Here is a 23,759-nt window from a genome sequence, read left to right on the forward strand (position 1 = left end):
CAGAGTGAGACTCACTCTGTTCTCCTTTACTGGAGTTCACTGCTGAGTGGGTTCTTAAATAAGCCCAGTTTGCTCTCTACTATAGAAATACCTCAGAGTCCAATTAGCAGTGATCATTCTCTTCAACTGTTAAGGAGCAGAGGGGGAGCGCTGGGTGCTTTCGATAACGCTGCAATAAATACTGGCGTGAGTTTTGCTCCGAGTGAGGGAGCACAATAACTTCACTCTGTAATAAACATATTTGTTAATGAAGAATATCATGCAACTACAAAGGCAAAGCACGACATTACAGGAAAAATGTCATCCATTATGCTTTTCTTGCTTTAAAGCTGCAATCACTTAAATGTCTTTAGGCAAATGTCTGACATTTTGGGGATTTTGAACATTTGAAAGGACACTTGTCTTATACAGCTACAGCCAGTGGGCTGTTAGCTTAGCACAAAAATAATAATAATAAAAAAAAATCTGCCATCAAGCACCTCCAAAGCTCACTAACCAACACAATCTCTCTTTTTCAAACAGCACCGTCACAGGTCATTGCTTTAAACAGTGTGCAGCATAGCAGCTAAATGCCATTTCACCCTGTTCAGCTTCAGAATACCACCAGCTGACCACTTCCTGCAGATCACAAAGACCTGTCATGTTTATGTTCATTAAACATGTCAGAGAAATATTTACTGCCAAACCATTTTGTAACTTATAAACAATAAGTATTAATTTGAAGTAAATTCTATATCTTACAGGAAACCAGTGCAGGGAGCAGAGAATTGGAACTATGTTTTCCCTTTAGCCAGTTTTTCTTAAAATCCCAGCTGCACCATTCGGAATGAAATGTAGCGTCTACACTGTAGAAGAGCGCTGTAGTTAGTCAACTCTACAGGAGATGAAAGGATGAATACGTTTCTCTGCGGTTTGCTCTGACACTCTCACTCACTCTAAATTTCTAAAAATACCAAAAGGCTGATTTAGTTACAGCCTTAATATGTTGGGTAAAACCAGGCCCTCATACATACTTACACCAGGATTTATCACATTGGTTGAAATTTTTAGTGCCCTCGATTCTAGGTAGGAACTAATTTGCATCGGTGCATTTTTGTTTGCAGACAGGAGAGTCTCACAGCCTTGTTTCCATTTAATTAAGAGAAATTTTGTTGCTCCAGCTGTCCACTTTTTCAATACACAAACATAATACAGTAAATCAATAGAACTGAAGTCATTTGGTGAGACGGTGAATGGCCCACATTCACACCAGAGTAAAATAAATAAAATAAAATAAAATAATAATTTTATTTTTTCGCATTTACCGACTTACTCCAGTGGTGCAATCATGGAATCACCTCAACCAGTTGTATTCTGGTTATATTCCTATATAAATGAAAGGTTGCTGAGTGCATATGCCATTTTGCAGGTCAGTCACCATCCTGCAGCAACTATGTTACTATTTGTGGTAAAATTTCTTAATTTCTGTACCAAATCTTTGAGGTTCTGTCTGGATTCTGAAAGTAAGAAGTTACTAAATTTCTGTTTAATGCGAATTTTGTATGTAGATGGCAACAGATTTACAATTTTCTACAGCTTATCACATTTCATCGATGTATCACCACCAACAGATTCCATGTAATTACAAATTTAAAATGTGCTAAGACCTGAACCATCTAAGGACAGTAAGCAGTAGTGCTAAGGCACATCAGCTTCTCATGCAAATGTTTACAAAACAACAAATAAGTGCATTTGCTTTTTCTTTGACACTTCGATAGGTAGAATAAAGACTCTGACATCAACTTTTAATTAAACTCAAAAGTCTTCCGTCAAACTGAGTCTTATTTTCAAGCCAATACAAACACGTTTAAGATTTTTTATGAGAACATTTCAAACATATAATTCTCTTTTGGGAGCTTCTCTTTAATACACTGAAACTCAACAGCAGAGGAAATATCTTCTGCAAAAATATGGAGAAATAAGCTGGCACGACTCAACAGAAAACGATAACGTATTGTCAGCTCTCCGCATGCACCATCATTTGGAAAAATCTACCCTTGAGGTATCTTACAAGTGCAGAATAGTTCTTTCGTTTTCCACATTATATGGAATAAAAATATTTCTTTAAAAAAAAAAAAAAAGAGAGAGAAGTGATCCTGTCAGTTCAGTCGAGTTTTCAGTCTGTATTCGTGTCACAAACAGCTTGGAATAGTTTATCAGCCTCTTTTCTGTGTTTGATCTTTTTACAAAGAACAGTCTGTTGGGATATATCTCTTTCCTTATTCATCAAGTATGTTGCAATGAAACAATGAAAAGATTAACAACGCAATGCATCAAAGACAGTCTTCAAAGGAAGTGTATTTTCCAGTTTTCTGGAGCTACGCGGTGATGTAGATAACAAAAGGAAGTGGAGAGGAGAGAAATAAAGGCCTTAAACCTCTCCAGGGGAAACACCTCTCTGCTGCCACTATGTTCTGGCCAGATGTAATTTCCTGAGCAGCGTTCTGCTCTTCAAAGAGTGGAGAAATTGCCCTATCACAGTAGAGAGGATGTGGGGGCTGTCTGAGTAACAGTCTTAGGCACATGTGCAGCAGATATTAACTACTACATAAATTATCCATCCCCCACAAATTAGAAGAAAAACACATAAAGGTCAATAAGATGTCTGAACGTGTATTAGACTCAGAACTACAGAGCCAGGAACGGGGTGACACGAAACAACTATTTACATGATTCATGTGCGCACATTTCATATTCCAGTGCTGAAATGAATTGTTGAGGCAGAACTAATCAAATGTTTGGGAGCATGTGCTCGCAACCAGAAGGCAGTTTTGAATTCTACGAAGGAAAAAAAAAGAAAAAGAAAATCATGATTCAATTCAATGTTTGGGTTAAAGAGAAGGGCAAGCAGCTCGGCCAACATCGGCTGTGTCATTAAAGCACAACAACACAACTGCAGTCTTCACCTTTCAGTTCAAGGGGCTGTTTGGTTGGGTGGAATAAATATGTCCTATTGTGGAGAGAAAAAACTCATTACCAACCTTGTTATGTTTCTGTGTGCAACTTGAAGGTAGGTTGAAAGGTGATCTCAGACCATGTAATCTTAACAGAATGTCATCTTTAATGAGTATTTCTACTTGCGAAAAAAAAAAAAATTAAGCGTAGGTTCTACTAACAAGAAGTGTGACTCGTTTCTTTTCAAGCGTCCAGTAAATCAGCTAGACCCTGAAAATGACACACCTAGATAGAACTGAGCCATAAAAATGATTATTTACAGCTCTTTCTTTCCTCCTGTAATGTGTGACAATTACTACCTTGAAACAGCCAGAATACACTTTGAAATTACAGTGTGAAGAAACTTCTTTAGCCACCATATATGGTAGAAAAAGTTCAGGAAGCACACACTCTTTCCCCATAAAGTCAATGTTTGACAACCTCCCGTGTATCTTTAACGGCGAGTTTTGACACCTCGGTAAATATCAACGAAGATGTAGTTTGATGACCATCAGAATAGTTTCAGAGTTTTTCCAAGAGACCACCCTCACAAACTCCTGATGCACACCCAGTCATTTTGTTCTATAAGCAGGTCTGAAATATGACAGAAATCACTCAGTTCAGAAAAGAGCTTCTAGGGTTTCTCCTAGCAGGCTTTCAAGGGGTAAAGATTATTACTTAACAGGACATCATATAAAAAAAAAAAAAAAAAATCATCTGGTCCTTAGCAGAGTCTAAAATTATTTAAATTAAACTATTTAAACTAAGAACAACAACAACACATGACATATATTGTGCTGTGTTTATGTTGTGGCCTTTTATGCAGCATTTCCTGGTATGGTTACATAATTTAAGAGTGTTCAAACCATTTGCCATTTTTCTTGCAAAAGATAAAGAAATGAGGGGATGTTCAAGACTTTTGAAGACTACTGTAGATAAATGCTGCCAAAATACAGAAGTAAATGTCATGATTCAGGACCTTTAGCAGCAATAACTTACAATAATTGTTTTTTGTATGACGTTATCACTCTTGCACATCACTGTTGTGGAGGTTTGGCCCACTCTTTACAATGTTGCTTTAGTTCATTGAAGTTTGCAAGCTTTCATCTATACACAGCTCTGTTAATGTCCCGCCACAGCAGCTCAGTCAGGTTGAAGTCTGGACTTTGACTGGGTCATTGTAGCACCTTGATTCTTTTCTTTTTCAGCCATTCTTTTGTAGATTTGCTGCTGTGCTTTGGATCGTTATCCTGCCGCATGACCTAATTTTAACCAAACTTTACTTGTTGGTCAGATGGCCCCACTTTTAACTCTGGATTGATGCAGTGACAGCAGTGTGTTCAGGTAAATCATCACCCCTCGTGCTCATCGTGCTCAGCAGTTATATGAACAGATGTTATGTGCTGATATGCTTTGTTTGCTTTTTGACCAAATGGGGAAAAAGTGGGGAAACTTGTCTTACAGCAGAATATTTAAATTAAAAAAGAAATCTGCTCATTTTTCTCTTTAGGAGGTTTAACCCTTGTTCTGAAGTTAATTACTGATTTTTTTTGTAAAGAATGTCTTTTGTGGCCATCCAAGAAAAAGCTTTCACTTGGCAAACCCTCCAAACAAACCAAAACTGTTCTAATTATAATGACATGAACTTTAAAATTTTAAATGCTAACTGAGGCCTGTAATGTCTGAGAAGTAGCTGTTTATTTTTGTTTTGCAGGGTTTTTTTTTTTTGCAGTTTTCCTAAGCATTACCTGATCTGACCTTGAGTTGAATTTGCTGGGACAGCCACTCCCAGGAAGACTGAATGTTTTCCATTTGTTTAAAAAAAAAAAAAAAAAAAAAAAAAAAAAAATCACCCAAGAGTGATGGACTTCAAATTGTTTGGAAATGACCTCCCAGATCAGTGGGCAGCCAGAATTGCGCTGCTGATGTCCTTCCACCTTGGCATCATGTTAACATACAGCTGAATGAACCAGACCATCAAAACGTCTTCTTTTATAGAGGTGATCGATTAATCCAATGCATTTGATTAGCAGCACTTAGGCGTTACTTACCCCCTTAATTCCTATGGAAGCAGTGAGGTTATTCTTAAGTTTTTCACAGGATTTTGCATTATGTTTTTCTTAAACAATTAATGATATGACATATGACATTTAAGATTGTATTTACCTAAGTTAAAGACATGGCAAGGATCAAATTACTTTTTAATAATGGCCTGATAATAAAAAATAAAATAAAATAAAAAAACCCTCAGAATTCAAATAAGTTTATTCTTTCAATAATTTTCAACATTTTTTTCAACTATATATGAAGATTTGTTTCCAGGTGGCCCCAACCTAAACCTATAAAAAGTCAACAGGTTTCACACACATATGTACATTAATGCCAAAGGGAACTTCTTATTCTTGTCTTGTTTTTGTTTGTTTTTTTGCCATTCATACATTATTAGACCAGCACCCAATGTAATGTTTATGCCATAGATGCCCTAACAGTACTGGTAATTACCAAAATCATTCATAATTCAGCACATTAGTAACATTAGTATTTTTAATTAAAATGCCAAATTAGTTATTTACTTGCATTATTGAAAAGCAAAAAAAAATGTTTTAGTGGTTGAATGTTGTGCTTGATTAACTTTTGATTTCTCAGTGAAGTCCTGTGTGCCGGCTCAAATTATAAAAATATAGTAGAAGTATAAAAATGTGCATACAGAAACAAGTTTTTGACAGATGCCATAAAAACAAGACAGCAAATATTTTAGATAGTTAATATAAGCACTTTGCACACAATATTACAACAGTAGATGTTCAGATTAAATACTGCCAAAGTCTGACATAATAATGCAAGCAAAAAAACCTTATCATCAATGACGTCAGGTTACAGACTACTGTATGAACTGCCCCCCCCTTTCTGGTCACTCTGTATAATGTCATACGGAGGGAATATAGCTAATAAAATCATCTCTGAATCTTGCTGTGACCACGGAAGTTACAGTCATCTGCTTAAAAAGGGGAAAGGGAGCCAGAAAAGAGTATGAACTGAGGGTATGTACAAAGATCAGGGGCATAATTTACAGGGGGGTTAGGGAGGTTATGCCCCCCCCCGATAATCAGACCTAGCCAATATAACCCCCCAATAAAATTATGAATTATCTTGCATAAACAGGCTGTTGATTTGCTTTACTCATCACCAGCAAAATAGTTGCATGTTTAATCATCTGGGAATTTACCCAGATTTATTCATTTATTTATTTACACAGAGATCTTGACAACCCCAATGTTCAGCACAAACTTATGCCCATGAACAAGATCTGACATTAAAGATCATTTTGAACTGAGAACCATGCAAAGCTTCTCTGTCAGGGCTTAAGAATAAAAATACAGAGCCCAAAATGACATCCCCCTCAAAGCATTTTTAAAGGAGAGAGAAATCACTGTTTAGAGAGGAAATTACTGTCATGCAGAGCAAAAGAAACAGTCTAAAGAGTCCAGGAAACAGATAAAGAATTAATTAAAATAACAGAATACAACAGAGATAAAAGATTAAGGAAATGAAGCACTGGCTTTAGAAAGGATATAGCACATCAAAATACTAATACAATTTGTGTAGCATGTAAATTGCTATTTAAATATTCTGCATATGTGCAGAAATAATTAGCGCTCTGCAGTAATAATGAGGTAGAAGTCAGGTTTTCATTTGAAAGAGAAAAAGACCTTAAGTCTTCATTTTTTTCCCAGTTCTCCAGTTAATATAAAGTCATTGTTGTCTCATTAAATTCGGTATAATGCCAGTTTCCATCAAGGAAAGTTTCACATTAACAGTCTTGCAGGCTTCCTTTTAATGTGAAAAAACAATAGAAGCTTTAAATCAGGGGACTAAGAATATGAAAATATAATTTATGTTAAATGGAGAACAGCAGCAGTGTGGAGAATGTAACTGTTGTTGAACTGATGGACCTAATACAGAGGAAATGGGCATTATAATAAAATAATAAACTAAGTAATTTCACCCTCTTAATGTTTTTTTTTTAAACTCTGTCTGCATTAGTGTGCTGCCCCTCAGCTGTTATTTCATAGTCCTGATTTGAATGCCCTAAGAACACATATATATATATTATAGTTTAGATTTTTTCATGCAAGTTAACTTAAGGCTGTACCTGTAAGCTCAAATAGCTCATCTCTTTAGGTATTCAAAGAGAATTTCTCTCTCTTCACACAATTTACTGTGTTGGATTGAGGAAAAACATTTCCCACTAACGACTCAGCTCTACAATTTAATGAATTGAATGATGTTCACTGAAGTTCCTCATTAATCACATTTTCGTCATCTAGCATACAACTGTGTGTCTTAGCATAAGTAGCAGCGATTAAGCTACAAATATGCGACTCCTCATTACAAGAGTATTAAACATTGTCTGTGAAGGTTCTCAGTCATCCAGGTCATCATAGTCAAAGGAGCTTGCAAAGAAAAGCGTCTGGACTTCTTTAAGTTGCTTGAAGACGTTTCACCTCTCATCCGAGAAGCGTCTTCAGTTCTAAGGTCAAATGGTGGGGAGTCCCCACCTGGTGGGGCCAGGTTTCACAATGAGCTCACCCGAAACCCTGGCTGATTGGGACCCACACCCATTTTCACACCTTGGCTCAGGCGATTAGAGGATCATCAGGGGGTCCCTTTGTCCCTCTTTGGGGGGGATACTCCCACTAGGTTTAAATCTGGGACTCCCCACCATTTGACCTTAGAACTGAAGAAGCTTCTCGGATGAGAGGTGAAACGTCTTCAAGCAACTTAAAGAAGTCCAGACGCTTTTCTTTGCAAGCTCCTTTGACAGCATTAAACATCCATTTTTCCATTTGTTGCTTATCAAGCTAGGCTTGCAAAGGGCTGCAAAAGGCTGTTTTGAGCAAGAGTTGGTCTACACACTGGTCAGGTCACCAGACCATCAGCAAGCTAACGCAGAGAGACAATCATGCACGCCCACGGCCCATTGACAGTCACTAGTTGACCTAACAGACAGGTCTTTGGACTGTAAACTGGAGCAAACCCACACATGTGTAGGGAGAATAACACACACTCCACACACCTCAGATCTAAATCCAGAACCTCTCACCTATGAGTGGGGAGCACTCACCACTGCACCACAAACCAATACATATTCATAAAATCATTTATTTGACCCCTACTGTAGAAAAGTGTGAAAGGACTATTGTGAGTGTGCCTTTAAGTGTGACCTCTTTGAACAACTATTTATAATACCAGTATAATTAAGCCACATTTAATTCCAAGCTTGATTGCACAGCATGACAAAGAGACTTCTTATTTCCTTAACACACCTGTCCCTTTAAATCTCACCACTATAAAAAGGTAAAAAAACAACAACAACAACAACCAAACAAAAAAAAACCCCAAAGCAATAAAATTTATTGAAATAGGAAGGACACTACTCAAAGTGTCTCAATAAAAAAGAAACAGACACCAAAGTGAGGAGCTAAAATATCGGTTGTCATATGCTGCATGTAAAGTCCTTTAATTAAGGCAATTTGTCATTTGGGCTATATCAATAAACTAGACTTGATGCACAATACAAATAGTGTGGGTGTGGAAAATGAAATATGAAATCAGAGGTTTAGCAGCCACAATCTTAAAGGTACAGGCTCTTTTTGTTTTAAGTCTGGAGTGAGAAACAACCCAGAAGCTTGCTTTAGAAGATCTACTAACTACTCTAATGCAAGCAAGGAGAGCTGCGACTGCTCTGACCATGCAGAGATCTAAGAGGTTTTGTTTTTTTAAATTTGAAGATGGTTGAAAGAAAAGAGGGGAGATGAAAATAGATCAGAGCTGCTGCGACTTGCTACCAGGCATGTCTGTTTTTTAAAAAAGACACTCTAGTAGTGCTGCTTCCAACTACATGTTGAGACTCAAAAAAAGGCACCCAGTTGCTTTGCTTTTATTGGTTTAGCAGGAAAAATGGCAAAATTGCCCATAAGCAGAAATATCACTTCAAAGCTACTCCAGTGCAGCTGCTACACTAAGCGGCAGCTTTAAGAGCTCCTCTCTGGTGTCATTGTGGCTGAATGCATGTCATTATATTCCTCCTTTAATCTCTTCGGACTGCACATGCACGCTTGTTCTTCCTCAAATCTGCTGGTTAGATCGAGGTAAAAACTCTTTGACGACTCGTGTTCCCGTGAATAATATCTGCCAGATAGTAACAGAGATGCTCACAGAAAGTAAACGGAAATCTTGTTAGGAAAACAACTACAACTGAACTTAATCCAATCTACTCAGCGAGCTCGCCGTTTCGAATGATCAATGTTCAGCTCCAAATTAAAAACCATGTCTGCTGCCAGTGACTTCTGGCTACAGCGTTTGGGTGGGCCGGCGTCAGCAGAAGGTTTTATAGCAGAGACATTACAGTCGGGCAGCTCTGCTCCTGTGCTGCAGGGGAAACTTACTTTTCCAGTCAGTCAGGCAGACATATATAATGTCAGTGGACTGCTTAAACAAATTTTGCCAGCTCCAGTGCATTATTTCACATCCATTCTCCACAAGGACATCTGTGCACATTGTTTACTGGTTTGTTTTATTTATTAGGATCCCCTTTAGCTATAAACACAAAGCACATCTAGTCTTCCTGGGGTAAAAATATACAACACATTTCCAAACAATGCCTCCCTTTCATTATTTAAAGGATAAAATTAAAAACACTAAAAACTATTTTTATTTTAAAAAGGTAGACGCGAACATTTTTTTTTTTTTTTAAAAGCTGAAGGGATTCAAGCGAAATAACTAAAAAGCTCAAAACAATGTTTGATCATTTACTTTAACAAGAACTTGTTAGAAGACACGGAAGACTCACAGAAGTGAAAATGGGGTTTTAAACATCTGCGTGCACTTGGGATTAAAAGAAATGGCGTACATGCCCATACAACAACACGTACTGTGGCAAATTTTGCCACATATATGCTTTAAAATATATATATTTTAGAATTGATCTAAATCTTACAGTATAAAGCTGGTTATTTTATCAAAAGCTTTATTTTCATGTTGATCTCTCTAATGATGGCTTTACACTGGATTTACCACAAGGTGTTTGTTCTGACTGTCAATGTTGCATTTGATTGGTTCAGTATCTGTGTGTGCAGATATGATTAATGGTTTGCAATTTCATTTTAGTTTCATTGGCTACACAGCAATTAACTATCCGAGGTGCTGACTTCAGCTGTTGCTCATTCCCATCTGGGATTCGAGCGCAGCCAACACAACTCCGCGTCATGATCTCAGTCCCTGGTTGGTGACTTTTATCAGTCTGGTCATTTGCCAACATGACAACTGGAGCCATAAAAGAAAGACAGCTAATGCTTGACACCGCATCCTCTGTACTTTAATATAGGAGAAACAAACTAGGGGCTCTGTCACAACAGTATAAAACATTAAATCCCAAAAAAGCACATAACTCAAGGGATGAGCCAGTGTTGCAGCCTGTTGCAGAAAACACAATTTGTTCCCATTTGTTTAGTTGACTGTCCAAAAAAAAAGAAAAAAAAAAAAAAAAGCCAAAGATAGCAAAGAGGAGGAGGAGTTGTTCAGGAGGGAGGTACAACAGTGGGTGTCTGCAGCTATCTGTAAAACACGGTGGAGGCTCTGTTATGGTTTGCCGTTGCATTTCAGCAAGGAGTGTTGGGAATTTTTTTCAAAATTGATGGAATTGGGAACAGAAGAAAGTACCAGCCAATTTTGATCCACCATGCAATACAATCTGGAAAACATCTGACTGGCAACAACTTCTCCTTCTTCTTCTTTTTTAATGTATCAACCAATTTTAAGTGTTTTTCTTTTTCCCTTTATTATTTTTCAGTAGCAGAGTAGAGTAGACAGGAAAGGAGGAAGAGAGTGTGGGAAACAACAGAGAGGAAACAGCCCAGGGTGAAATCACATCTGGACCCCTGCTGAGCTATACCAGCACTTCAGGTAACACTTACAGCTTTAATACCAAACACACTACCAATGCAGTAAAGGCATACCTGGATAGAAATAAAGCACAAACACACACACCATCAGTGATGGACAGGCCTCTTCAGAGCTCAGACCTCAGCATTATCATCTTGACAGAAAACAAAACAAAAGGCAACCAACATCCAAAGAAAGGCTTTAAATGTCCTTCAAGAAGCCTAGAGAATATTCCTGAAGACTACTTAAAGAAATTACATGAAAGCTTGCCTAAGAGACTTCAGGCTGTGTTGAAAAGTAAAGGTGTTCATACCAACGAAAGCCTTCTAAGCTTGTTAGAATTGTACAAAGTCTTTGCATGCTTGCACGTTTCATTTCACATTTTCCTGACAAAATATAAAGAAGTGCAAAAGTGAGTGATCATCCCATGCACAGTTACCATTAAAAGTTGTGAAATTTGTTGACACTGAGTGTAGTGCACTGCATACTGTAATATGCATGTATGGATGAGTGTGCAGAACTGCTGATGACTCAGTATGGGAACCACTTGGGTCAGCAGGCATGCCCATCAAAATGCACTGAGGAAATTTTTTTTTTTTTTTAAAGTTTAACACAGTAATTTTTATCTCTGTTTTGTCACAGCCTGTTTAATAAAGCACTCTATCAATTAAATTTCAGCTTCAAAAAGCCTGGACTGACAGGAAACATCAATGTTTGTTCACGGCTCTGCAGACAGTTATTCTGTCAGATATATGAGAGGTTTCAGAAAAATTCCCAGCTATAATTACAGCTCGGTGGTTGCAAACTAGCAATTATAGAAACAATGTGACTAGAGCGTAATCCTTTAATAATCTTCTGATCAAATCTTCTGGAGCAATGACTTACCACTTTGAAGTCCTCTGCTCTGCACTCGGTGCCGTGGAAGTGGCAGGAGAGCAGCATGTCACTGATATCGTGGCCAGTGCGGTCGTAGAATTCCCGCATGTTGAAGGGTCGCGGTTTAAAGTTGTGGAAGTCGGCTTTGACCTTGAGACTCTCCAGAACGCTCTCCTCCACCAGGTGCATGTCTCTGATCTCATACCTTTGAAATCAGATAGAGAAGGCGAGTTCATAGAAATGTTTCAGCAATTGCAAATTTCATGTCTCGTAGTTTGGTATGGACTCAGCCGCTTCCCATCCCAGCAGTTAACAATCGCTCCCTTATCATAGACTTTGTAGGGGTGCTTTTGTACACTTCCAAGAAAATTTATGAGCGTCTATACCAGTGAACCTTTACTCTCCTCAACCTAAAAATAATACTGCACAATGAATCATAAGGTGCAGAAACCAGACGATAAAAATGTACAAGATGGTTTTTCTGTGGCATTTTCCACCTCTCAGATGACAAGGACTACCAAAGTGTAAAGCTTTATAATGCACTGTAATATAAAATAAAGTTGAGACAGGAGCTGTACAAGGCCATTAACCCAGTAGTCCCTTCACTGCAACAGTTCCAGGCTGCATGGTATTTCAATTTGAACCAACCTTATGTTGACTGGATTATTTTGCCTGTCAGAACATTTGGTTAAACTTTCATGTGAATTTTTAAGCTGACTGTCTCCTTCAGAAGTAAGAGTAACTAAATCTTTTAAATCCATGGCAGAGGTATGGTGAAAAAAGGGAATTTTTCAGAACAATGGAATCATTAATATATTTCTGGGTCACAGTTCAGCTGGTAGAAGAAGCCATAACAGAATTACCACCATGTTTGAAAGATGAGACATTATGGTGGGAAACGTGATGGCTTTTTGCTTCACATGGTGCTCTTTCTATCATTTTGACAGAAGCTCATTTTTGTTTCATCAATCAACAAAACTTAGTTTTGTTACTTAGATTATGGACATTAGCAAAGAAACATGTGCACCCACATCCCAGAGAGCATTCTCCAGCTAGCAGTTCATGAACATACTCAAATACAGTCATGGTCCCTGTTATATGTGCTGGTTTGCTGTCCTTTTGCTGAATTTTCTCCTTCCTTCTGTGCTTCCCCATCAGTGTAAGCTATTTGTTATTTCCGGTTTTACTTTGAAGTCTCATTCTGTGTATCTCCATGCTTTTGCTCCTGAGCCCTCTGGCCCACCTTAATTGTGTCTCTTTCTGAAATCAGCCCTCTAAGTGTGCATACACACATACACACCAGCCAATTCATTAGCTACACCTTGCTGGTACCAGGGTGCACTCTTTTTTTGTCTTAAAAAGTGCCTTAAATTATTATGGCACAGATTCAGCAAGGTGCAGGAAAAATTCTGAGATTTTGATCCATGTTGACAAGATGGAATCACACAGTTGCTGCAGATTTGCTGGCTGCACATTCATGATGCAAATCACCCGTTCTACCACATCCCAAAGACACTCTTGATTTTGGTGGCTGTGGACAACATTCGATGTGATCTGAGTTCTGGTGCGTTATCCTGTTGGAAGCAGCCATCAAGAAGATGTGTACACTGTGGTCGTAGTGGAACGGACATGGTCAGCAGCAACCGTGGCTGTAGGCTGAAGCATTTGAACAATGATCAACTGCCACTAAAGGGGCACACCACCAAGAACCACTGGTACAAGGCAGGATGGAGCCATGCTTTCATGCTGACTCTACCATCTGAATGTTCCAGCAGAACTCGAAACTCATCAGACCACAACAGAGCACAGGTGAACTGTCGCCTCCATTTCCCGTTTCTGTCTGACATTAGTAACACCCAGTGTAATCTGCTGCTACTGTAGCCCGTATCTTTCGAGGTTTGACTTAATGTACTTGCAGAGATGCTCTTCTGAATAGTGGTTTTTTGAGTTACTGTTGCCTTCCTAACAGCTGGAAACATTTTGACTAGTCTCCACTAATCTCTGGCGTTAGGAATTCATTTTCTCCCAAAGCATTCCCATTCAATGGATATTTTATACTTTTTTGGGAGGGGACCATTCCCTGTAAAACCTGAAGATGCTTCTGTTGGAAACCCCCCCCCAGCAGATCAACAGCTTCTCAAAAACCCAGACTAGCTTGTGTGGCACCACCAACAACGCCACTTTTGAACTTTTAACTCACGTTTCTTGCTTGCTTTAGCAAGTCATTTTGACCATGTCTACATGCCTAAATGCAACGAGTTGACGCCATGTGATCTGCTGATTAACACTGAACGGGTGTATCTAATGAAGTGGCCAGTGAGTGCATAGTTTTGTCCTTTTATCAGATTGTCCGTTTACCTTCTGAATCTTTGTCAGTGCGCTTCGTTCAATTATCAAATACACATTTTAGTTAAGTTAGCAAATGTCAGCTAGCTAACAAGCTTAACATCAAAAAGTTTGCATAGTTATTGTAGCCATCTTGGAATATTAATAAAATAGCATCCACTAACCGACCCTAGAGTGGCCACAATTGATATCTGTATAGTTGCTAATGGTGGGGACCTTCACAGGATTCTAAGGAAAAGTACAGTAAATAATAAAAAGCTAACTCTTTTCCCATAAAAACAGGTTCAGGTAGCAAACAATCTGACAATGAACAAAGGTAAAGATAAGACTACATATGCAAAAAAAGCTGCTTAACCAAGTACGCACACGAGGAAACAATCAAAGCAGGACATACAGTCACAGGGGAAGGAAATCAGACAGCAGAAGGCAAGACACAGGCTGAAACAATCAGGCAGAAAGCGAAGATGCAGCCAAGGAAGTGATAAATAAATAAATGATAAATGTTAAACTAAGGTACGAGCATAGAACAAGAAAGAGAGAGGCAAAGACAGGGAAACAGGAGACACTGGGAACATTAAAAGCAGAAGATAGTATATTAAACAGAAAAAAAAAATCAAAAAGCCTAATTATGTCTGTGTTTTAGCATTTAATACCCATATTAATGAGTTTCTCATCTGTAATATCATGTATGATGTTTAACATAGCTCTGCCTCACCGATAGCTTGGCTTTCAGTTACATTTCTGTTGGTTTCGTCTGTTTCTCCTGACAGACTCTTAACTATAAAGGCCTATGTGTAACATAGTGGGGAGCCAGACAACCCACATCATACGCAGCATTATCGGTAGCACTGGGAAATTTACTTTCATTTAATGGAGCTCACAAAAATCTGACCACGCTGCCTTGTATTAAAAGTGAGCAGAATAGCTGTAAATGCAGCCGCTCTCCAGCCTTGCTGTGATCTCCCACTGAGCTATTATTAAAAATGTCACCATTTTAATGGACTCACCAAAGAGCAGACTACTCCAGCCCCCCATCTCACCCCACCTCAAACGCTGCTTCAAATGAAAGGATTTTTTAGAAATTTCTCATATGAATGTACTGTGAATATGGTCTTTTATTGTGGCAAATACAATTAATACACACCATGTGTTTTATGCGCAACATGAATAAGAATGAGATCCAGTGGCTGCTTACTTTAAGAATGGAGTCGGTAATGTGCAATTATGCCAAGCTATTAAAATTTCTTATAAAAACAGGGTGCAGTAAATGCTTTTCTTTTCATTTTGCGGAAGGCAAAAGGGCATCCAACTAAGTGAAATCATCAAAACAACAGATCAATAACAACTAGCCTCATTCTGGTTTAAAAATCAGTTCATAGATTTTAGACATTAAGAAGAGCCTAACCTTATTAGGATGGGGCAGGGAGCGCTTTTGTTTGATTGAAAGTGAACTTAATTGAGGAGAGGCATCGACTCCCTGCTGTTTGTACTGTGGACAGACCTGCCAAGAAGGCACTTATGAGATAAAATCCCAGAAGTACAAGCCGACAGGATCAGCAGAGACTGACACTTCAGTATGTGCACAGCTTAAATATCATGCCACAAGACATTTCCCAGACCAGTGACTCCAAACATGGGAAGTAGGTGGAGAATGATCTTAAATGGATTTCATGCCACGAGCACTTTCATTTCTGGCTGGGGTATAACTGCTAAGTGTGCTGTTGCATCGCATCTCTACCTTGCCAAGGGAGGCAGGATAATGAGCACTAAACCTACTTCAGAGTGTAAGAGTTGAGATAAGTACACAAGGAAAGAAACTTAGAAGGAAATTCAACCCCCCCTTTCTGATTTGGTGGCCAACTTTGACAAAAAATTAAAAGGGATTAGGAGATGAATTGATGTAGAAAAATCCAGATGGCAAGTGTTGATTATCAGCCACACCAGCCTCACAGGAAAACAAAGCTAATTTTACTCTTCAACTTCTATTTCTGTTAAAGATTTAGAATAGAAATTGTCTCCATCTCCATGTTAAAGTAAACCCACCAGATGCTGAGTCTTCTCCTTGATCTCTTTAACAGACAACATGTTCAAGCCTGACATAATCTGAGGACACTTTCGTGTTTTTGATGACTCGGGTGAAACAACGGTCCAAACTCTCCTGAAATGCTCTCGAGCCCTGATTGTAGTGAATGTCAAAATCTTGCTAATTGTTGCATTATTGCTACTTCTGTTGACATTTGGAAGAAAAAAAAATATTACAACACCACAGGGAAAGCAATCAAACAGCGTCTTAAGCAAGGATTAACGCAGCCTCTTGTTTTTCCCTGCCTCTTCAACAGCCCTGTGCGTGATCATAATCAGCATTCATTCTGAACACCTCCACGTAATATAACATTTAAAATCTACTGAGTAGATTTAATGTGCAGGAGGAGAATTTTTGGTGAGGTTTCACTGACATGAAGGATGTAAGTATGTGAACGACAAAATAAATAAATAAAAAAAAAAAAAAAAATACCCACAGCATCTGCCATTTCACTTGCAATCAAAGGAAGCAGACTTTCCACATCTTTTCCTCCTGTGCATGCTGTACAGTACGACGCTGCTTCCAGCTCCATTACCCAGAGCCTTCAGCTGCACCAACAAGGCGGCTGGAGTTTTCTGATTAGTACGCCTTAGTTAATTCAAGCCTGCCAAGCATGCTCTCTCCAAGCCCTGAATCACTCAACAAGGTATGAACTATTAGGGCTTGCTGGATAAAGGAGTGCAAACTGCCAGTGGGGGATGAAGAACTCAATCCTATGCTTAAAACTGGGGTATGCTTTGAAGGTGGGGCCACTGGACTTTAAAAGAAAATCCAGATTAACCTTTCAGCACATTGTAGTTTAAGTGATCTAAGAAGTAACTAGACTACTGCACCTTCTCTAGCCTGTAATGCAAGAATTTGACCACAGAGGTCATAGAGTAGTAGAAAGTGGTAAGACATAGTGGCATAGTGGGTTAAGTAGAGTTCTTTCCACAGGAAAGCAGGTTTGGAATCCCAAGTGAAGCCAAAAGTCAGTGTAAACCTATTTTAGTGCATATGCCATGCTCATCAGGTGGGAGGGAATTTATTTTTCCTTCTTTCTTAGACTTCTGCCAGTTTTCAGTAACAATGCTGCAAAATACAACCACTCTATTACATTCCTGTATTGAAAATATCACCTAGAAGTATGTATGATTTATTCTAAAAATATGTCTAAATGGACAAAAAACAGAATATTAAAAGACAATTTGCTAATTAATCTGGAACAACGTTTGATGAAAACATTAAATGTTTTATCTAAACTTTGAAAGTGTGAATTACTTTACTAACTATCATAGGGTGAAAAGCAGGTACGCCTGGTGGGTGGTTGGTGCCTATCCCAGCTGTCATAGGGCATAGTGAGATACACCCTGGACAGGCCACTAGGTAGCACAGCTCATATTCACACAATTAACCTAGCGTGCATGTTTTTGCACATTTGTACCCGTTTGTGTGGGAGGAAGTCAAAGTACCCAAACTCCACCCTTCCGGAGTTCGAACCCAGGAATTTCTTTTTATGAGGCATCAGTGCTAACCACTGCACCTGTGTAAAATATGGGGCGTTTTAAATGCCCAGCTAAAAGGGCAATATTAAATGCAGTAATTCTCCTGTAGCGGAGGCAGAGTTCGAAATTAAATTCGGAGCGCTCTCTATTAACTTTTCTTTAACAGCTACCTTTGGTTGAGAAGGGCCAGCAGCTCCCCTGCGTGGTACAGGTCGTTGCGCGTCACGCGGCTGAAGCGGAAAGCGTTCAGGTTGCAGAAAGTGACGGCGGGGAACGTCATGATCGGGGTCGTGACCTCATCCAGTTTGGTGACGTGAGGGTACTCGAGGTAGAAGTGGATCCGGTCCACGCACACGTACAGCAAGAAGGTCAGAGAGCCCAAGAAAAACACGAGCCACAGGCAGCGTTTGACGCAGAACCGCTCGTACGTGAAGATGTGAGAGATTCCGTGCAGGGTCGAGCTGTGCGCAAAAACTTCTATGGGTGGAGGTTGATTTGACTCCATTTCTTCGGTTTCCACTTTGAGATCCATTGTTCACCGTGCAGCCCTCTCGAGTTGTATGCCAGAGTCAGAAAGCGGCTTCAAAACAGAAAATATTCATTCACCTGTGGCATAAATTCTCATTATCCACGCGAACAGGTCCAAACGTGCAGATAACCTCTCCGTCACCTGGTGCGGTTCGGACGCCATCGCTCATACACACCGACAAAACATTTTAAGCTTTAAAGAAAGTCAGGCGAGCGAGAGATGTGTGCAGAAGTAGCGCCTTTGAAAAAAAGCACAATGACTCCAATGCGTGCATAACCGAGACGCCAAAGCGAATGTCCATCACCGCTGCGCTACAATGATGTTTTGCAGGTTTCTCGCTGGGCTGCAGAAAAGCAAAGAACAATATAAGGGCTGACAAAGTGCTTCATCAGCCTGGAAATTCGCTGGTCGATTATAAGTCCAGTGAAGCACGCGTCGTTCCTGCGCGACAGCGAGAAGAAAGCCGGAGCTGTGGGAGAAATGGAAATCCTTCTTGGCACTTCAGCCCGTTCATAAAGAGTTCCTCTGTAGCTGCGCTGCACGCATGCCCCTTACAGTCAGTCCGCAGATTTTCAGGTCAGACCCGGAGATTTTTTTTTTTTTTTCGTCTACTCAGGAATCTGAAAACCTGTTTAGGAGTCAGACGGTTGGTTGTTGTGGTGAGTCGTGAGGTTTCCTCCCCCCGCGCGCTCGTTTATGTCTGTCTGCAAGCAGCAGTGGACTGAAGCTCTGCTGTTCACCTGCGAGTTAGTTACTCCAGTTGTTTTTTTACATATCAGCACTACACAAGCTGGCAGCCGGGAGGAAGAAAAAAAAAAAGAGAGCGAGATGTGGGATTTCAGAGACTGTGCAGATTAAAGTGGATTTGTTATCTTGGGATATATTTATTTAAAAATATAATTGAATCAGTGATTTACACCCTATCGATATTTCAGGGATTCAATAGAATATTGAGCAAGTCATCTATACAGATTGTTAACTTTGGTCTAAAATGATCAAAGGATATCACCACCCTTAAAATATACAAACTTGCCTCGGGGCTTAAATGAGGCTTTGGTGATTCACTGGGCATATAAGAACAGCTACTTGGCATATATTTAAGTCAGTGACTGACTTAACTGTGCGTTTTCATTTTTATTTTGTCCTGGCTCTTAGACAAACAAAGTAACGGACAAAACTTGTTTTTGTGTCTAGGAATTTTATTTTACGTTGCTGAGTTAAACTAACACGTTTCTAAATACTTAACAACCAGCTAGAGCAACCGAAAAAAAAGCAACTTTTTTCAACCCCCTTTGTTTTATCTAAGGGAGATGCAGTAAGTGCGTTGTAATATGTGTTGGTTTATGTGGCTGACTCAATTTTTGTATGTTTTTTCGTTCACATAAGATTACCTGTTTAAATGAGGGATTTAATAAGAAGAAGAACGCCCCCCTCAACTTGGACTTGCAAATCAGAAAGTTGCAGCAGACCAAAGTACCCCAAGTTAGCAATCCAAGATAGCAGGACCGAAATAAACAGTTGCAAAACTGTAAACTTTTAAATGTGTACTGCAACTGTATATTTTGACTCACTAAATAAGCCATACACAGAGCGCTGATCAGGCTCTATCCATGAATGTGTTTGAAACACAAAAGTATTATGTTGTACTGCTAGTATTACCCGAATGACTCTATTTTGCTAAGAACCAAAACAAATCCTTATTTTCTCACTTTTTCTAGAATAAGCTAACTCAGGAGTGACATGACTCCTGATTAAAACTCCCATGCCACTGGTTCAATCACTGTCTCATCTTGGACCACTTGGATGCCTCCCACTAGACACATTATTAAAAGTCCTTTTTGAAGGACTTTGGTTCGAACTGGTGCATACATGCGAGAACACTCAAAATCCCCAAAACATGCTTTTTTTGGAAACTCTCTGGCCGAGTCATCCAGCAGTCAGTTTGTTCCTTGTTTGTCAGCACTTTACAGATTCTTACATTTGCTCATTTTACCTTTTTGCAGAGCATTAACTTCAAGAACTGAGTGTTCACCTGCTACTCAATACATGCCTCTCCATGGCAGGTGCCATTGCAGAGAGATAATCAGAGTTATTATTAGCACCTGTCAGGGATTATAACATTTTGCCTGATTGGTGAAGACAATTTGGAATAATTAGCTTCTTACACAATAAGCCCATTTGGAAAACCTGAAAGGTGTATAATAGTAAAACTGACAAAATGAGTCTTCATTCTGTCATTTGGATGAAAAAAATTCTATTGCGATATTATGGCAGCATCCATCTGTCTGTCTGTCTGTGTTTTTTGTTTTCTTCTAGCTTTGTTTCTAGCACACTTGCGTTGTATTAAGAACTGATCAGCTGCTAGCTAAAATGGATGCTCTAAGCTGTGAGTCTACACAATACAGTACAACCTAACTTTTCCCACAGAATGGGAGTTAAAAGAAAAAGTTGCAAACTTCCCACTGTAATTGTTTAGAATCAAATGTCAGATCAAAAGAGCAAGACTAACTCATTTACGTATTCAAGCTGAGCTGAAAGAAAGTAAATACCGGACCTATATTTGTCAGGCAAAATTCAAATGAATGAGAGAATAGTGAATAGCCAATTTGGCAGAAGGTTTTCAGAGAACATTATTTCCTGTTAAACAGAAACTATTTGGGTGCTTTAACTGTTTTTTGTTATAGGAGTCAGAGCTACATCTTCCAGCTTAAGGGAAGTGATTCCTTATGTGTACTGAAGTTCCTTTGAACTCTAAAAGAAGAAAAAGTTTGGGAGAAAAAAGGGGAGGGAACTGCATAATCACTGAATCTTTGAAGCTAAAGGAACAAAGTGATTTGAATCTGCAAAGATATTCATGATTTCCACCTTTATAATATCAACCTAGAAGGTGATGGTTAACGCCATGTACGTTATTGCATTTTTAAAGAGGACAGACTCTCACACAGCAGATGACTTCACTCACCCTCTGTAATTTAAAGTCAAATTCAAAGAAAATAATTTCAGCACACAAAGGAGAAAACTGAATTTTCCACAGGTTCATTCCTTACACAGACAATCCCAACGCCAGGATTAAAGTCATACTACTCCTCATATGAATTAAAAAAGACATGAGCAGTTCTTTTTTTTGACTGCAGCCTCAGAGAGAAAAGAGCCTGTTATGCCTGTAGGGGATAAGGATATAGTGGGGTACATTACATGTCCTTGCAAGGACTGAAATACAGACTTAAAGATTTAGAAAGATTGCTGAGTTTTGAGGCCAAAAACGCAATAAAGAAAGTCAATTTCAGTGGTATTTGGAACTAAACAGACCATACAAAACAATACAATAAAGTGCAATACGTTAAATAAATACTCCAGCAATTTAATATTCTACTTTCATAATAATACTGGTGATCTCCAAAGATGCAACATTAAAAAATAAAAACAAAACAGAGGTGAAATTAAGATGAAACTCAAAAGTATCTTTTATTAGACAGTCTAAAGATGTGGAAGGGTACGGAGCTGGCCCAAGGAGGCTCTCCCCAAAACAGGATCATTATGAGCTACACAGGAAGGAAAAATAATGATATGTGCCACGTTTAGATTGGACCCATGAATAAACAATGACATTTTATCCTCAGCTGGATGTTGGCGTGAAAAATAGATCCGGCTGTGCAACATGGCTGAATCAAGCTTTGTTAATATCACAAAATATTTATCACATGTCATGAAAGATGCATTGAGCTCCCTAAATACCTCAGCATGAGAAGAAAAAGTCCTCATCTCTGACATTAAACGTCCTGTAACATTCGGCACTGTGCCTTGGGGCAGTTCTTATCTCAAATGCTACATAAACAGTTATATGTGTTGCAGAATGTGTATTGAATTTAAAAAAAAAAAAAAAATATATATATATATATATATATATACATTTTTATGTGATTCAAGCAAAGCCTTTTCCACATGTTTACAGTCATGACTGCATGATGTCTCTCTTACGTACAGTCATATGGTGGAAAGAAACTGAATGTTTTATTCATGGACTGTACTGTACTACTCAAGAATAAGAACTGTAAGTATTTTACTTTAAATGGGTACTTGAGTATTTCCAATTTTCTGCTTTATATCCATATTTTTTTCTAATCAAATATATTTAATTATAAGGTTTATTTGCTTTAGTGATTGTTACTTCTAAATTTTGTCTCCTGCTTTGTAAATCAAACTCTCATCTGGTGCCTCATAAAACTATATATGAACTAGCTTAGCTTCCTACTACAGGGAGTGTCAAACATGTGGCCCAGGGGCTAGGAAAGGCCCACTAAAGGCTTCAATTTGGCCCACTGGATGGCTTTAGAAAATAATTTAAATAAGAGAAAGGAATACATTTTCGACTCGTAGCTATATTTTGGTTAGTTTTACAGTCTTCTCATAGCCTGGCAAGCTACACCAGAGTAAGTAAGTAAAAGATAAACCATTATAAATCATTACAAAACAGAAAGGTTCCTGTTTGTTAATGCTTACTTTAGAAATTTCAGTTGTTGTTGTTGTTGTTGTTGTTTTTTTTTGTTGTTGTTTTTTTACAGTGGTTCCATTGTAAAATATTAAAAGAGGGATATTTTCTCTGAACTAACAGAAAATTTCAGATTTTCTTCACAGTAATTAAAAACTTAATGGGCTGTCAGGTAATTATGATTAAAAAAAATCATTAGTAAAAGTCATGAAGGACCTTCACTTCTAAACAAGCTCAATGCTCAAAAACATGAAAGGAACTCGTCACAGTATATCACAAAGATGATGCTGTTGGCAGCATATTGTTCACCACAGCATCTCCAGACTCTTTCATGTCTCTCACATGTGCTCAGTGTGAACCTGCTGTCATTTCTGAAGAGAACAGTGCAGTGCCAGTGGCAGACCTGCTGACTGAGCTGCATGCCACTGGTTTATGAGCACAGGTCCCATCAAAGGACATTGGACTCTCATGTCATGCTCACTGAGTCTGATTCTACTGCTCTGGCAGTGATCCTCCTCTTCCTCCTCGTGCAGTGGAGCAGATACAGGTCCCGCTCCTGGGCTGAAGCCCTTCTATGGCTCTCTTCCACTCACTCATGTAGCAGCCTGTCTTCTGGCATCTCCTCCACACTCTTGAGACTGTGCTGAGAGCCACAGCAAACCTTATTGCAACAACACATATGGATTGTGCCACTCTGGAGGAGCTGTGAAACCTGACTGAGCTGCAGTTCTAATGCAACCTGAAGTGACAAGGGAACTAGCAAAAGGCAAGGCTAAAGAAAAATCAGTCAGGAGGGATAAGAAGAGACCAATGTTCTGTTCAAAAGCATTCCCTTTTGGGGGGATCGCCTTTTGTTGCCTCTGCAGTGCACCCGTTGTCACTTCCATTTGCAGCAATGTAGCTGAAATTGATGCACAGTGCTTTATACTTCCCTGAAGTTTATCTGGCCTTGTGTTACACTGTGATGGTCAAGTGTTCCCTTATTTGTATTTTTTTTTTTTTTGAGTAGCATAGTTTACACTCTTGTAGTGGTCT

At 39.0% G+C, this 23,759-nt stretch overlaps 1 protein-coding gene across 1 annotated transcript in view; it reads right to left on the reverse strand.

Annotated features, from left to right (window-relative positions):
* Nucleotides 1-19,005, reverse strand: part of LOC120719150 (acid-sensing ion channel 1-like) — a 64,876-nt gene extending 45,871 nt beyond the window's left edge. Inside the window, exons 1-2 of the mRNA XM_040008127.1 lie at nt 17,877-19,005; nt 11,803-11,998 (exon numbers count right to left, since the gene is read on the reverse strand). Of these exons, the coding sequence (XP_039864061.1) occupies nt 11,803-11,998; nt 17,877-18,238 (558 nt within the window). The 5' untranslated portion in view covers nt 18,239-19,005. The remainder of the gene's footprint in view (nt 1-11,802; nt 11,999-17,876) is intronic.
* Between the last annotated feature and the right edge of the window lie 4,754 nt (nt 19,006-23,759).

The sequence above is a fragment of the Simochromis diagramma genome, unplaced genomic scaffold (genome assembly GCF_900408965.1).
Source record: "Simochromis diagramma unplaced genomic scaffold, fSimDia1.1 OVJJ01000545.1, whole genome shotgun sequence".
NCBI lineage: Eukaryota > Metazoa > Chordata > Actinopteri > Cichliformes > Cichlidae > Simochromis > Simochromis diagramma.